The sequence below is a fragment of the Brachionichthys hirsutus genome, chromosome 5 (assembly GCF_040956055.1).
Source record: "Brachionichthys hirsutus isolate HB-005 chromosome 5, CSIRO-AGI_Bhir_v1, whole genome shotgun sequence".
Classification (NCBI taxonomy): domain Eukaryota; kingdom Metazoa; phylum Chordata; class Actinopteri; order Lophiiformes; family Brachionichthyidae; genus Brachionichthys; species Brachionichthys hirsutus.
Window position 1 is genome coordinate 861,700 of NC_090901.1, and position 17,029 is coordinate 878,728.

The window sequence follows — 17,029 nt, forward strand, 5'->3', positions numbered from 1 at the left end:
GATATGCACTGTCATGTAAAACGTCTAACTTTGGTTGGAGGCTTCTTCAGTTCCAAATGACTGGTAAGAGAGTCCAGGACTGAAGAAGCCTCTTGAATGAGAGGAGAAACGTCTTCAACCAAACTTAAACAAGTCCAGTTGATGCTTCGTGGTCTGCAGAGGCACTTTGAAGAATACTTTCTCCCTAAGTGTGTGTGTGTGTGTGTGTGGCGTAGACATTAGAATGAAGAACGGTTGACAGCGGTTGTTAAGGAGTCACCATGGTTACCACCCCCAGAAACAATACTGAGCTGAGACTGCTCTGCTGCTTAAAGTCTGAAAAGAAACCTGAGGTGCACAAAGATAATGAAGCTGACACACTCACAAGGTACCGTCATCCATTTTAAGTGAGTTTATTCATCATCAGGTTGGGGAAGTTAGTGGAATGCCATTCAATTTATTTCGGCAAAAATCAACTTTTGATGAGGGATTTGTGTCTGGTTTTCTCTAGTTACGCCGTTTCCTTGCAGTGAACTGGAATGTCTAAGCCCAGGACTCTGTGTGCTGCCATGCACTAATTTCTGAGAGTCTTTTGTTCAGTTTTCTCGGTGGGTTGATGTGTGTGTGTGTGTTTGGTGTGCGTGAGCGAATGGGAGTGCCCCCAATGCGAGCCCCTTCATCCTCCCCTTGTTGTCATGCACAGGCACTCTCACTTTGGCATAAAGTAGGCTGGCTGCACAACAGCCATGTGATTTAACTCTATGCTCTGAAGGAATAAAAAAAAAACTTTTCAAAGAGAGAGAGCGAGAGAGAGAGAGAGGTTTAGGGCGGGAGATGGGGAGTAGATTTTTTTGAAGTGTACCACTGTTGAAAAATATCTGAGGAGATTCTGCTCGAGACTCAACTCAAGGTGAGTGTGGAACTGAAAAAGAAGCCGACTAGAGGAGGAAGATATGGTTGTCCTCATTGTTCAGGGAGGCAAAGAGAAGGGGATACTATTTGATCAGTTCCTCCTTTACTTTGCTTCTTTTATTTTCCTGTTTCAGTACCTAATGTTATTCCTTTTAAATATAAACCTTCCTTTTGATGGAAACAGATGTGATGGAATTTCCCCTCTTTCCCCCAGAGCCTGGACATCCTCCCTTTGCGGTTTCCCATTCCACCAGCGACATTTGTCTCCAGCTGTTTCCACGATGCAGTGTGATGAGCTCTCCATCAGAGAGGAGTTTACCTACAGCCACATGCCCACACTGGAAAGGGGTGGCGGGACACTGGGACGCCGTGACGACAGGGTAGCAGAGAGACGGACGGACAGGGACAGGTACAGGCCTGAGCGGGACAGTTACACCGTGGATGTGAGGGCCAGTGATCTGCAGCTGGCCCGGTCAGCGCCTCTAAAGCACCCCTGCTTCAGCTACAGGGCCTGGCTCTACAGTGTCCTCATTGGGGTGAGAGAAAAGCTAATAATCTGTACTTCAATAAAAGATCAGGCGGAAATGATTGAAACTTCCAAAAGTAGATATGGATGGATGTGATGTGTGTTGAGTTAAATCTGATGAATTGGGTTGGGGTTAGGGTCTTATTGGTATATGCGTGTGTGTGTTTGTGTGTTTGTGTGTTTGTGCCCACAGGGCAGTCTGCTCGTCACATCCGGTTTCTCCCTCTACTTGGGAAATGTGTTTCCGTTTGCCATGGACTACCTGCGCTGCGCTGCAGGCGCTGTAAGTGGTCCCGGGTACCTAGCTCCACCTCCGTGAGCCTTTAAGCATAGTTCAGATCAGATCTGTCACTGCAAAGTGTCAAGAATGTCAGTTAGAGATATTTTTGAGGCCACCATTCTGCAGAATAGATGAACTCAGCCGCTTCTTTGTTGGCACTCTGTACAGGGCGTCCCTGCAGCCATAGCCAGTTTTGCCATTGCCAAGAACAGACACGCCGCAGTAAGTGAACAATAAGCATGTATTTGTATTAGCACGTGTTTTTAATTGAGTTTCCTCAAGGCAGTTGAGGGTTTAAAATAATGAAGGTTTCTTGTTGTTTATTTTCCAGGTGTCGGATTTCCAGATGGTCTATGTAGCAACATTTGCTGTGACAACAACCTGCCTGGTTTGGTTTGGATGTAAACTGGTTCTGAACCCCTCTGCTGTCAATGTAAACACTCACAAGTTATAGCTTGAAAACCAGAAATCCTTTCATTCGTCATATGCGTTTTGCATCTTCAAGCTTTTCCGTTTGCTGTGTCTGTGTTTCATCTGATCTCAGATCAACTTCAACCTCATCCTGATGATTCTGCTGGAGGTGCTGATGGCCAGTACCGTGATTCTGTCAGCCCGCTCTGCAGAAGACTGCTGCTGCCACAAGGTCTCTGTGTGTATGACTGTATTTCAGCTTCATTCTCCAACCAATGTCCATCTTACTATATCCTTCCTGAATTGCTTCATTCATGCTTTAGGCAGCGACATTCGACAGACCCGTGGTTATAACACCTGCAGTATTTCCCACTCGGCTCCTGAAGGCGTATTCTGTGAGTCATCTTCAGTTTTGAGTTTTGCCGCCATGATATTTCAGGTTGATCAATTGTTTCCAATCGCTGATGATAGTTTCCAATAGGTGGTTGAAGTGATCGTGGGAATTTCAGCAGTATTTGGAGGAATTATTGCCCTCAACATGGATGCTTTGCTACCTGGCCCCTACCTATCTGTCACATTTTTCTGGATTCTAGTAGCTGTAAGTTTTTCTGACTAAAGTGTAAGCTAAAGCTCAGCTGATCAGAACGATTATGATCCTAAAACATATGACTGCTTTTGAACTTTGATATTTGACAGTGTTTTCCTAGTGCTATTGCCAGTCATGTGGTGTCAGAATACCCCAACAAATGTCTGGTGAGTACAAAGCAATACTCAATATTCAAGAGTCAATAATGGGATCAGGGTCTTGAGGCGATAGAGGAGATTGATTTGGCACGATCTCTCCTACAGCTTTGTGATGCTGACGATAACAATGCTGTGGAGCCGCACCCCAAGTTTCAGTTCTGGACGCTGTCTTCTTTGCATTGCACGCATTTTGGATTTCTAAAACTACAGCGCCGAATGATTTATTTGGTTAAAGATAGTCAAAATAGTTTTACATCTACAGTAATGAGAATCTGAGTTCTCTTTCCTCGTCTGTTATTATTGGAGAGTTATTGCACACTTGCCTAACCCTAACCCATTATATGGCCTTTTTTTTGTTGGTTTTATTTTTCTGCTCCTGAAATGTTCCATAGAAATAAACTGAATGTATCTCATGGAAAATAATTATGATTTATGTCTATTATTTCCTTAGCTGTACAAACCAAGTCTGGGGTTGTTTTTGTTGTTGTTGTTTTTTTTTTGGGGGGGGGGGGTCCAATGGATCTGCAAACCTTTCTCAGATCCTCTTCTCCTCTCTCTCCCTGGTGTGTCTCAGGCAGAGGTGCTGATTGTCATCAGCAGTGTGACGTCTCCCCTGCTCTTTTCAGCCTCTGGCTTCCTCTCTTGCAGTGTGATCAGCTTTATTGAAATTTTCCTACATGATGTTCCTATAGCCAAGGTGAGTTCAATGAAGTGAAAATGTTCGGGTTTTGTAGAATAGATTACCTCCAACCTTGACCTCCCTTTGTATGAGAAATACAGGAACAGAGAAACCGTAAAATTCACTTTTTACGGGATGTCATTCAGAATGACCTGACTGTGTGTGTGTGTGTGTGTGTGTGTGTGTGTGTGTGTGCGTGCGCGCGCGTGTCCTAGCAATCCTACGATATCCTGCTGCTGATTCTGATGGTGCTGCTGTTGGTGCAGGCAGTTCTAACTTCTGCCACTGTGGTGCACTGTGCCACCTACAAGAGTCAGCTCCGCATGGGTGCTCTGGAGTGCGATGACAGCGTGCACGCCATGGTGCATGGCTATGAGGTAAAGCGGCTCGCTGTGGACACAAATGCACTTGTCTGTCTCTCCAACAGACATTTATATTTAATTTGTTTTAACGCGTAATGAGTTGCCAACGTAATTTAAATGTGATATAACAAAAATAGTGGTTTAATCATATCACACAGTCTCCTTCACAGATCATTTAACTCTGTGTCACCCTTTTCCTTCCTCTCCTGTCTCTTCTTGCTTTGCTCCATCAGCAGCAAGTATCCAATGAAGCGCAGCAGGATTTTGACAAAGACAGAGCCTGGAAGGCAGTTGTGGTCCAAATGGCCCACTGAGCGGTCCAACAGTCCACAGAGACACTGATGAAGACAAATGGAATTAGTAAAACTCTCGGAGAGAGCAGACCTCCGCCAAGCAGCCCATTCTCCTCCTAACCGGATCTACACCTTGTGGGCAAGAACACAATGTTGTATGATGTTCAACGATATCGAACTTTGTTCACTAAACTAACTGTAGAACAGAATCAATGCTGAATTTGAGGTACAATAACGTTTAGTTTACTGTACGTCATTGTTGTATGGAACTACGTACAAAAACGTATTCAGTGTATATTGTTGCATTTCATTCTTTACTTTTATATCCCTGAGAGAAGAATGATCTAAATACAAAATATATACATTTATGCACTTTTTCTATACATGCAGATACAGTGTATTTAAGACATGGACATGACCAGTAGCTCAAAAAAGGTGCTGGTACTCTCTATTACATGAGTCAGTCTAAAAAAAGGGCACATTTTCAGCTCAATCCCGCGAGTTTGCCTCTTGATGCAAAGCTCGCAGGATCGAATCCCTGCCGCAAACTTACTTTGTCAACAAAACAACAATGTTTGTTGAACTTCACCTCTCCAAGAGTTAGCAGATCACAAAAACAACAAATATCTGTACATATACAACATATACAACAAATACACATATATACACAATATCTTGAATAGTTTGTATTTAAGACCAAGACCTCTGCAGATGAGGGAGGAGGGAGGGAGGAGAAGCGCGCCTTCCTTCCCCAACCGGTGGAAACCGGCTTGAGGAACTTGTGGATCGGACCAGCTGACGATCGTCGGGAGCGCGCGCGCTTACGTCATCGCAAGAATCCCACCGTGCAGGGACGCGCCTCGCTGCCAGCCAGGGGTTATAGGAAGTTACCGAGCAGAGAAAAAACAATCTGTCATTCTGCAAGAGCGACCCTCTCAAAGCGATGAAATAAAGAGGCTCGTGTACCCACGCACGCACGCAGATGCGTCTGTTACGAGCTCCGGATGCAGCTACTTTATTTCAACTTTAAGCAGAGTCGGGTAAACTGCAGTCTGATCAAAAGTAAAGTACAGCTGCCTTGAACCCAGAACAGCAGATACCTCCCATGCACGCCCCGTGGATTCGAATGGACGTTTCTCCGTGCGCGTAGACGCACGTTCATGGATGATAGACAGGCCGGACAAGCCTATCGGTGTCTTGTAGTTAGGTTGTACTCTCTGATCGAACAAATGAAATGATTGTAATAGTTGTTGCCGGCGTCATCCGGCTATTTATCCAGCCCTTAGTTCCAATTAGATCATTTATTGCTCATCTAATATTCAAATCACCGCAACACGCAAGGAATGCGGATATGCGACATTGGAAGGGGAGACGAATCATCTAAACACATTCAACACACGCGCGCGCGCGCGCACACACACACGCACATTTTATAGCATCTCTGAAAGCCTGGCGCAACTGCGGCGATGAAAGAGGAAATCTTAACGCCTTATCTCCTCATCCCTTGTTTCTGCAGAACAGGCAGGGAGGGGGGGAGGAGAGGGTAGGGGGGTGGGAGGCGGAATAAACCGGTGTGCTCGCAGACACGCTGGAGCTGCTCGCCCGCACTGCAGATTAACTCTTACTGTGCCGGAGATGCAGCGAAACACGGTGAGTGCATTCTTCTTCTTATTTCATCCCCTTCTACAGGGAAACTGGGAAGTGTTGCCTTTCCCAGTGTAAACAGGTGATGCTGGTAAGGAGCATCTGAGAGACGATCCTCAGACACACACACACAGATGGTCAGAGAGAGGCACACGCGCACGCACTCTATCCGAACACTTGATGCTGTCTATCCGGGAGCTATCCGCTGCTCGGGTGCTGAACAGACTCAGCATCTGCATCCGGCTGCAGTTCCCTGCAACACGCCGTCCTCCTGCAGGTTGTCAGTCCTGTCGAAATGTCCCAGCTGTGTTTTGTACGTCACCTTGGCTTTAAATCTGTATTCCTTTACGTGCTTCTTTCATGGACCATTAGTCTGAGATAGTTTCCTGGACTCGTGTCTTAAATAAGTCTGCTGAACTGGAGATGTGCCAGCAGCTCGCAGACCAGCAGTGCAACTGAACACTGAAAATGTGGTGCTACCCCTTTAAATTTTAAATTATTCAAAGTTTACTTCCGCTTGTACTTCAAGAATATGGATAAAGTTGTCCTGGTCGTCACCAGGAAGTATGTGCATAGAAAGGAATCACACACAAAGGGGCATCTTGTTTTCTTGCTGACCTGAGAGTGCCGTTTGTCCCATGTGAAACTATAATCTCAAGGTTCCACTCCTTCAAATGTGAAGTTCCAGCTGTGAGGGCTCAGCTTTTAAAGACGGCATCGACGAGCTTTGTGTTTAAATAATGAAGTGAAAGTGAAGGAAGAGCAGAGGGAGTGATGGAGCAATAAGGAAAAAAGAGAGAAAGGGAGAGAGCAAGAAGGTTGGGACTGCTGATTGGAAGGAGTGGTGTATGCTCCTATTGAAGGTCATTCACATAACCTTCAATGAAATGACTGAAATAAGGGGAGGAGTCACTGACACATTCCACCGGCCACTGACTGGGATCGGGTGCCCGAGTATGCGTGAAGGGAAGACAGAGGGATTTCCTGAGGAAGGTCGTAGACTTCCAAAGTCGCAGTACGGCTTATTTAAAACATGCTGGGTCTAAATATTTATCACATCTATCTTATTCACTCACTGAGCCACTTGTGTCTTTCAGGAAAGGATTGGCCAAAGCTTCGTTCCCATGGAGGCCGGGGCTGAAGTTGGCCAGCATACGACTCCGTGTTGAGGAGTGTTCGGCTACAGCAGGAAGCGACTCGTCTCCCCTCCAGACCACAGGGAGGTCGAAGGGAGTGCTCCGGATGCAGAACATCCTAGATCAAAACTTAGACATGGCCACAGCGCTACTGGCTGGTGAGAAGCTGAAGGAACTGATTCTGCCTGGCTCCTCCCAGGATGAGAGGGGGGGGGCGTTGGCCAGCCTCATGGTTCAGCTCAAACTCGAGCTGCCCTTTGATCGTGTTGTTTCTATCGGGACGGTCATCATCCCCATCCTGCTGGTAACCCTGGTCTTCACAAGGAACTTTGCAGGTGAGTCTTCTGCCACTAGAGGGGGTTCATTACAATGTAAGAATGACAACAGCAGCTTTTACCCTTGAGGTCAGGGTTCCGCTTAAATGTGTAATTACGGTTTTCTTTTGCACAATGCAACAATGAATGCTTCATTTCTGACACACAGTACTATCACAGTAGTGTTGTGTGCATTTACAGTTTTAAAGTAGTGTCAGTAATTATTTCCTTACAGTAAACAGTTTGGATAAATAGTGATTTTGTTTCATAAATACTCACATGTTATTCAATTTTCTTGCAGACTTTACACAATGCCAGATCTCCCAAATAAAACTACAAAATGTTAGGAATGATTGATGTATTATTTTAAAATATTTTTTTATCTGATCTTCTCTGTGCTCTCTGCGGATTATTTCTGTTCTCAGAGGAGTCCATATATTGTTACACACCTCATAACTTCACCAGAGACCAGGCACTGTATGCAAGAGGCTACTGCTGGACAGATCTTCGGGATGCCGTGCCTGGTGTTGAGTCTGACCTTTGGCCCTCACTATTTGAACACAAGTTCCTGCCCTATGCGCTGCTGGCCTTTGCAGGAATCATGTACATTCCTGCTTTGGGCTGGGAATTCCTTGCCTCCACACGGCTCACTTCAGAGCTCAACTTCCTGCTTCAGGAGATTGATAATTGCTATCATCGAGCGGCTGAAGGCAGAGCCCCAAAGATCGAGAAGCAAATCCAGTCCAAAGGACCTGGCATAACTGAGCGGGAGAGAAGGGAGATCATAGAGAATGCAGAGAAGGAGAAAAGCCCAGAGCAGAACCTGTTTGAGAAATACCTGGAGAGACGAGGCCAAAGCAACTTTCTGGCTAAGCTTTACCTGGCACGCCACCTGGCTATTATCTGCCTCAGTTCTATCCCCATTTCCTACCTGAGCGCATACTATGCCCGCCAAAGGCAGAATGAGTTCACCTGTGCACTGGGTGAACCCCCAGACATAAGCAGCTATGCAGAGCTCAAGCTCAGGGTCAACTGCAAGCTTCCTGCTGTGCAGCTGCAGCGCATCATGGCGGCAGTAGACATTGCTCTTCTCTGCACCATGAACCTCATCATCCTGCTTAATTTGTTGCACTTGTTTGTGGTGCGGAAGTCCAACTTCGTTTTTGACAAACTGCATAAAGTTGGTATTAAAACACGACGGCGTTGGCAGAAGTCTCAGTTCTGTGATATCAACATCTTAGCAATGTTCTGTAATGAGAACCGGGACCACATCAAGTCCCTGAACCGGCTGGACTTCATCACCAATGAGAGCGACCTCATGTATGACAATGTGGTCAGGCAGCTGTTGGCTGCACTTGCACAGTCCAACCACGATTCTACACCCACTGTGAGGGACTCTGGGATACAGACACTGGATGCAAACATGGATCTTGGAGTAGGAGAGCTTGGTGGGGAGCCGCTGGTAATCAAACGGCCCCGCAAGAAGATTAAATGGATACCAAGCTCGAATCCTCTTCCTCAGCCATTCAAGGTAGGGCAGAAAGAAATTAATACTCATCTTAAAGGAATGTGTCTGCTGAGGCATGAGAGTTCATCTTAACATGGACTTTTCTATTAAAAGGCTCAAAAGAAATGTTTGAATCGCTGTAGCTGTGATTTAAGGACCTGCTAATGTGTTTTCTGTCCTTTCTAAAGGAACCTGTTACCATGACGCGTCAGGAAAATAACACCAAGCCCGAAAAACCCAAACCAGTCAGACGGAAGACTGTGGCCGACAGTCTTATTGCACCACTTCTGGATAGCAAAAGCACACAGTACCCTGCAACAAAAGGCATGCATTTGAACTACAAGCAGCAAGTCTGTGACATTTTCATTTTCCTCCGTGCCAATCAATACATTGGATGAAATACGTATGCATGAAAGGGATCGCTTGGTCACAAATACACAGATCATTGTCCCCCATTTCTGCAGGTTACATTAGTTGTACAGCTCAATTTAGCATTTGTAAGCTAAGTGCTGTGGTTCAGGGCGGCTCGGTGGCGCAGTGGTAAGCGCTGTTGCCTCACAGCAAGATGGTCGCAGGTTCGTCTCCGACTTGTGGCCGTTCTGTGAGGAGTTTGCATGTTCTTCCCGTGTCTGCGTGGGTTCTCTCCGGGTTCTCCGGCTTCCTCTCACCACCAAAGACATGCAGCCTAGGCTGATTGGTGACGCTAGATTGTCCGTAGGTGTGAGGGTGTGTGTGGCTGGTTGTGTGTCTCTGTGTTGCCCTGCGATGAACTGGCGGCTTGTCCAGGGTGTCCCCTGCCTCTCGCCCATTGACTGCTGGGATTGGCTCCAGCTTGGCCCGCGACCCGATAACGGATTAAGCGGTTAGAAAATGAAATGAAATGATGAAAAAAAAAAAGTGCTGTGGTTCACTTTCATCAACATTGTTTTCAGACCAAAAAGAAAAAGACACATGTTTTCATGGAATATGCTCTGATAGACCAACTGACCTCTACGTTCATTTTATGTTTAATTTAAATCACAGATCTAAGCGGGATGGAGAAAAAGCACACTCGCAACTTCTCTCTGGATGTCCACCCGTACATGCTGGCCATTCGAAAGCCCAAGGTCGGGGTGTCAACCGCAGAACCTCTACCCTCAGAGCACAACCTGGATACGGTGTACCTCGAAGGTACACACACTATTGTTCACGTGTCTGGTGCAATAACAGGTAAGCCTGATTGATCCTTCACTCTCTTCTCAATCATTTGTCTGAAATATTAAAATAGATTACTTTTTCTACTTGCTTGCTTCTTCAGAAACGAAGGTCTGCTCTCCAGAGTCGACCAACGCTGCCTTTTCTACAGTGACCCTTCCCACCACTACTTACATCAATGGCGTGAGCCCTAACCCTCCCTCCAGCGAGGACCCGATCAGTCCAAAGTCCTCGCCCATGACAAGGGATAACCCCGAGTGTCCACCGCCCCCCTTAACCAGAGCACCTACGCACCAGCTGCTGAGTATTCATCACACTCTTTTTGAGCAGGAAGAGCATGAAGAAAACTGTAGAGACAGACTGTCAGAAAGACCTGGGGAGCTCATTGCTGCTGGAGAATGTTAGATTCCTTTCCCTGACCCGACTCTCTGCTCACATGACAACCACATCAATCACCACAGCCACCTCTTCTGCTTAAATTGACACCCTGTTGTGATGATGGGATCAGGCAGAAGAAGATGAGTTAGGGAAAAATGGAACAAACGTTTTTGTGTTCATTAATGGTGACAAGTGATATAGAGCAGGAAATGATGTCACATTCATGTCTCAGGATGACTGTGCAAGGATTAACACCCTAAGATTAAAACCAGCAGTGATAAACTTCAACAGGGTGCTATGAGGTCAAAAAGCTATTCGTAAAAAGACCTGTTTATGAGATGGAGGAACCTTCTAAAAAACACACATCTGCGAAAAGGACTGTTTTAGGGTTTCAAACAACATGTACTTTAAACACATACAAATGCTTAGTCCCTTTACTTCAACAGCCCAGTAGAAAGGTAGCTCACGCAGTACAGTTGGTGAGATCTGCACAATAAATATGCAAAAGATCACAATATATTTGTGGCAATAATGTATGCGCTTACAGCATCATGTTTCACTGAATGCTATGTATCGACACGCTATATGGCTCAGTGTTTGTGGGGTGACAAGTTTCATGGCACTATGATTGACATTTCACTAATGATTAGGAAATGTGTAGGTCTCAGAGCATTCCTCAACTGTATTTGCACGTCTTAATCAGTGAAAATAACAGGCTGCAACTAAAGTGTGGCATTGTGAGGTGAAGTGTAACTACAATATTGTTCTGATAATAGGAGCAAGATATCTATGGGATCTGGAGAAATGGGGAATGATTAGTCCCTAAAAGGGTGAATTGGAAGAAACTAGACTTCTATTTATAGAACATGTTATCTGCCATTTACTGTTTGAAATAGCAAATGATCAATATCATAGTTATGACACAAGTTGGCTGAAAATGCCAACGTTAGAATAATCCCACGTAATCAATCCAAATGCACTTTAAGACTTGTAGCACCAGTGTGTTTGTGTTGCAACACACCCCTGCCTGTTCTTGGATCTCTCACAGTCTTAATAAAAAGGGGGATGACAACGACTTTGGCTGTACTCTGTAAAATGCTGCAACAAAAAATAAAACACTTATTTTAATATATATACACACACAAATGTTTTAAGAAGAAACTAGACGTGTGTGTGTGGGGGGGAATACGTGTGCGTCAACTATCAAGACTACATGTTCCAGAATGCACTACGAATCCTACTATGGCAATGATGTACAGTAATCTGTACACGTCGGCCACTATGTTGTTTTTTGAGAGGCTCCGTTTCCCAAACGTCATCTACGAGTCAAACCAATCAGAGTCGGGATAGGACGGAACATGGCTTCGCCATAGTAGGAGAAATTCGCGTCCTGCCTTTGACGTCACGTCCTGCTTGACTGTAAAAGACACCGGCTGCTTTCCTCAGTACGTACTTTTTATTTTTAGCCAGCTATCATCGACATTGCTGGCCGCAGCCTTCGTTGTGAAATGATTAAATATCAATGTCTATGATTTGATCAATTCTTAATTAGCTTTAGTTAGCTGTTATCTTCATCCGGCGGTTTCTGAGCTAACCAAACGTAGCAGTCCGGAAGTAGCATAATGTTATGTACGCTGCAAGTTCCTTCTTCGGACAATAATATTTTTGTGTGTGTAGCTAACATAAAGTCGTGATGGTAGCCTCGCCGACATTGTCTTATACTTAGTATTTGATTTGTACTCGTGTTTTAATACGTTTCACCACTTTTCACACTTATATTGGATCGATTTAAGTGTCGTTCCACTTAAAGCGACGTCATCAAGTCGTTAACGCTGTCGTGTCGCTACCGTAGCTGTCATCCCCGTCTGTTGTCCTCGTTCTACCGTCACCAGCTGTCGGTGCTCCAGCCATGGATCAAGGCAACAATTCAGAGGTCGGTAGCAGGTTCATACTTTGTTATCTTGTGTTTTTGCCTACTCTAGTTTAAAAGAGGACTTTACCTCTCGAGTGTTTTAAAATCATGTAGACTGTGTTAAAAACACGAATTCTAAGTTCTTTAAGATGTCTTTGGCTCAGGTAAATGTACATATATCTTTAACAAAATGCCTAGACTGCTGCATCTGCATGAGTAATCTGCTAGTCGGCTAATCGATATTTGCTGTTCTTATGTGTGACAGGATGGGTCAGTAGGAATATCAGAGGATCCGTCGGTGGAGCTGCCTCGTCTCCCTCCAGGCCTGTGTAAGCGGCTTGTGTGTGTTTCTAATTCACCGTCTGTGCAAAGAGTAGAAAATACTGTTTGTGTAAATTCAGCCCTGCTGACTGTTCGTTGCATGTTTCTTTTCATGGATGTATCCTCCAACAACTGTCCTTACATGATTGTGTACACCATTTCACACCATGTCAGCTTTGCTTGAACATGATGATATAACCCTCCTTTAGTTCATCATATTAGAGATAGAATGATGACTGTAACTGATGTATTTTATATTTTAATAAGTGTCTGTTGATCCTGTATAGCGGATGGGGAAGCAACGGAACTTCTTTGGCAGTTGCGGGCCCAGCGCCGCCAGTCGTCCCCTGAGCTGCCCGAGACGGTGACCTGTCTTTCTGCCCCCGATGGAAGCGTCCTGTATCTAGTGGGCACTGCCCACTTCAGTGACAGCAGCAAAAATGATGTGGCTACGGTGAGCCAATGAGAATTTACAGCAGGAATTGTACAGCACACAATGTCTCTCAAACCCTTTTCAATTTCATGTGCGCAGTAAACTACAGAGTAATGTAGTGACTTTCCTTAGAAGTGCAGTCTTGTCTTCCTTTCTCAACACATCAGTTGTTTTTTTTGTCTTAACGTAATAACAGCTGAATTATTTTTATTTTCTCTCACACACACACACACAACATCTTTTGTTTCTGAATTCTGTGTCTGTGTTTCCCGCTGCTCTCTGTCTCCCCACACAGACGATCCGTGCTGTGCAGCCAGATGTGGTGGTAGTGGAGTTGTGCCAGTACAGGGTGTCTATGTTGAAGATGGATGAGAACACACTGTTAAAGGAAGCCAAAGAAATCAACCTGGAAAAGGTTCAGCAGGCCATCAAACAGGTCAGGCTTTCAGAATGAAGGAAAATAACAATGGGGTTGGTGTGGAAGCTAGAAAAGTAGCGAAAAGTTAAATAAAGGAAAAGCATTTTTAGGGCGTGCGTGTGTGAGAGAGATGAAAACGCATTCGCCATTCGAACCAGGACTTCCAATAGATGTTATGATTCTTGAACGTTGAAACTGAATTTCTATAATGAAATGTACATTGTATATAATGTAATAATACTTTTCTACTATTCAAGTATAACGAACAACCAGTTTAGTCGTGTTCATGTTTTCTGTGTGCCATCTTTAGAATGGGCTGATGTCTGGCCTGATGCAGATTCTCCTGCTCAAAGTTTCAGCTCACATCACGGAGCAGCTGGGCATGGCTCCCGGAGGAGAGTTCAGAGAGGCGTTCAAAGAGGTGAAACGCACACCAGATGTAGAAACAATCACATTCTCAGGAGATTGTTTTTCCTCTTTTGTTATTCTTGAAGTTTTTCTCTCCACGTAGGCTGGACGAGTGCCATTCTGTAAATTTCACCTTGGGGACCGGCCGATCCCTGTGACATTAAAGAGGGCCATTGCTGCTCTGAGTTTGTGGCAGAAGGCACGTCTGGCGTGGGGTCTTTGCTTCCTGTCAGATCCAATCAGGTATCAGCTCACAGTATTCACATTGTCATGCCACACAGCATTGCAAGACAGTTTTTTTATTTTTCCATTTTCCTGATTAAAAATGGCTGTTTTAGGAAAGAAAATATAAATTTACAATAACTGATTTATACTGCTTGATATACTGCATGCAGCAGTCATCAGTGACCAGAAAATAGAAATGTCTTTCCCTTCGCAACATCGACCCCCTCCGGGTTGTTTTGGGCTGTGTGTCCTGTTTTAGTAAAGAGGACGTAGAGAAATGCAAACAGAAGGACCTGTTGGAGCAGGCCATGTCTGAGATGATCGGTGAGTTTCCTGCTCTGCACGAGACCATCGTGGCTGAAAGAGACATCTACCTCACGCACACGCTCCGCCAGGCTACATGCTGTGTGACGGCCCCTCATAGTGCCCAGAGTATGTATAACCCTTTTCCCTGCTGTTGATTTACATGTAAATTGTAGTAATTACAATGCTGATATTGTATTATTACTGTTATTATTTTTATTATTAAAGTGATAACATTTTAATGAAGGGATAACATAACTTTCTTTATTGTGATAGAGCTATAAAGTGACATGTGTGTACATGTACACGTTTGTGTAACAAAACATTTTACGCTCTTCTGTAGCAATGCCTGCTGTGGTGGTGGGAGTCGTAGGGATGGGTCACGTCCCTGGAATAGAAAGAAACTGGGAAAAGGAGCTCAACGTAAATAAAATCATGAGGTATCTGTCGAGTATTGACACAATGAACAGATAATAATTGTACTGTCACTTTGCTGTCCAGCAGCTCAATGCGTTTGTCTCTTCCTTAGTGTCGCTCCTCCCTCACGACTTGGCACGGTCGTCAAATGTATCATGTGGGGAATGCTGGGATATGCCAGCTATCGTGTTGGAGGGCGTTTAGGCAGAGCCTTTCTGTCTTTACCTGTGGTCGATTCTTCACTGGAGAAGCTGCGGTCGCCGCTGATCCTCTATAAGCCATCAATAAATTGTTAATAAAACAAAGCATCTTTCACCAATGGCCTTAAAACAGAAGGTGAAGCTGGAGGAAAAGATCCACCAGCACACACAAGGAACTAACAAGGACCTTGGGGGGCTAGGACTCACCCACCTCAGTTAATGTCCTTGTAAATTCGGCAGGGTGATGCTGCCAAAGAGACCAGGACAGCACTTTTGTATTTTTTGCAAATCCTGCTTTTCACAAAGTTTGCAAATGGTAACAATTCCTCTTGACTATATATTCCCCCCAGTCCCTTTAAATGACTTTCTTATTGTGATCTTCACCTGTCCTAATTGGACTGAACCATTTTTCCAAGAAGCACACTTTTCCAACGGCGTCTGATTCGCTCCCCTTTTTGGTGCCAGCCGGCACTATTGGTCAGTGGCCTCTTAAGAGTTCAGCACTTTATATGGTAGAGAAAGTGAGGACATACAGTACCGGCTGCATACGCAGCCCATGGGAAGGGAAAAAAATATTTGATTCAGTCATCATTAAATTGAGCTCAATACAAAAATATAGACCAGGAACTCCAGGAAAATTGGGCCTCATTCGATAATAAGTAAGTCATTCTCTTCTCACCCTGGTTTGTATGTCAGTGAATCAGAATCATTCTGAGTTACAGGGGCTGTCAGTGCAGTGGTAGCTGAGGTCCGCACCTGGTTTTCAGTTTTGAGATAAGATAACTGTCAGTCGCTTTATTTCAATTGCATCCTCATACTTTTTGTATTGTAAATGAAGTGTTGAATTGAAGAAACAAAATTAATTCCGTAATGCTGTTCAAAAACCAAAACGATATTCTCCATAAGCAATAATGGAATCGCGATCAATCCGTTGCTACGCACCAGATAAGTTCTCATTTTCATGCAGTTATATTCATATGTAACTACGTGTGTCTAAACAACAGGTAACACATAAAAGTGTAATTAATATAAAAAACAAAAGCATAATAAATGTATTTAATCCGATTCTGTCTCATTTACATACCATTTTGGGGAGAAGTGTTATTCCTGTTAAAGGGAGTCTTCCTCCATAACATGACTGGGAAGCTTTTGCTCAGTTTTCTTAAAAGTCAAAATTGTCGATTTCTCCATCCCAGCAAGATCCCAGACACGGACACCATTTTCATATTCCTTCTTCAATTCAACAGTTCTTCTCGCTACTTTCATATTTTGTTTTCCAGTAGTATTACTGCTGCCTTTCTTCGGATTCGCGGCTAACGGCTAAAGAGAACATAGCGAAACATTTGCACAGTCTTTCTCCTATGGCAGGTCGACTCAAACTGAACTCCGCCTTTGTTCGCGTGTCATCGGTTTGCCCCAGATGCTCTCGTGTGTTTGAATTCCTAAAATCTATTCAACTTCTGAGGCATTTTAAGCTCATTTTTTGTTCGAGAATCGATTTGTTCCAGAACCGAGGTTCCACTGTCTACGAATGATGAAAAAGTGTCAATTCCATGGCTATTTGCTGCACTTAATCAACTCAGCAAGTATCTTGAAGGTTTTTATTCAATACCTTGGATGTTTTATATATATTTTTTAAATCACTGAGGCTTCATTATTTGTGTGTACGCTTGCTCTGAGGAGGTTCTATATTTGTTTGCAGAGTAAGAGATTTGAAATGGGACTGATTAAAATGTGCCTCAGAATGAGCAAAGCATTTGAGATATTGAGAATCTGGAGAAAAGGTGTCTTCATGCTTCTCCGGCGCTCAGCAGGATAATACAGTCAAACCTTATGTGCCGTTTCCCTTTTTCATCATTTTCAAAGGATTCATTTGCTGTATGTCTGAGAATTTGTATCAGAAACCTTTATGAATGCGTGCATTTACTGTAAGATTTGTTTTTGCCCATGCCTCAGTGTGGTATTGTCAATGTTACAAACCAAACATTAAAACTTGACTCCTTAAATTTAGATGCCATACTACATTTGCCTCT

General features: G+C 44.3%; 3 protein-coding genes across 3 annotated transcripts; all 3 read left to right on the forward strand.

Moving 5' to 3' along the window:
• The first annotated feature begins 1,172 nt into the window (after nt 1-1,172).
• Nucleotides 1,173-4,207, forward strand: mlc1 (modulator of VRAC current 1). The gene is made up of 11 exons (XM_068739588.1): nt 1,173-1,427; nt 1,611-1,700; nt 1,866-1,919; nt 2,029-2,130; nt 2,242-2,346; nt 2,432-2,503; nt 2,590-2,706; nt 2,805-2,861; nt 3,427-3,549; nt 3,747-3,908; nt 4,127-4,207. Exons 1-11 carry the CDS (start codon nt 1,173-1,175, stop codon nt 4,205-4,207), a joined length of 1,218 nt encoding a protein of 405 aa, XP_068595689.1.
• Nucleotides 4,208-7,072: 2,865 nt separating this feature from the next.
• On the forward strand, nt 7,073-10,386 carry panx2 (pannexin 2). The gene is made up of 5 exons (XM_068739748.1): nt 7,073-7,301; nt 7,706-8,811; nt 8,976-9,111; nt 9,811-9,996; nt 10,085-10,386. Exons 1-5 carry the CDS (start codon nt 7,073-7,075, stop codon nt 10,384-10,386), a joined length of 1,959 nt encoding a protein of 652 aa, XP_068595849.1.
• Nucleotides 10,387-11,765: 1,379 nt separating this feature from the next.
• Nucleotides 11,766-17,006, forward strand: trabd (TraB domain containing). The gene is made up of 10 exons (XM_068739353.1): nt 11,766-11,804; nt 12,212-12,292; nt 12,537-12,600; nt 12,880-13,046; nt 13,321-13,461; nt 13,754-13,864; nt 13,955-14,094; nt 14,336-14,508; nt 14,723-14,819; nt 14,909-17,006. The coding sequence occupies exons 2-10, from the start codon at nt 12,269-12,271 to the stop codon at nt 15,090-15,092; spliced, it is 1,101 nt and encodes a 366-aa protein (XP_068595454.1). The 5' UTR covers nt 11,766-11,804; nt 12,212-12,268; the 3' UTR covers nt 15,093-17,006.
• Nucleotides 17,007-17,029: the final 23 nt, after the last annotated feature.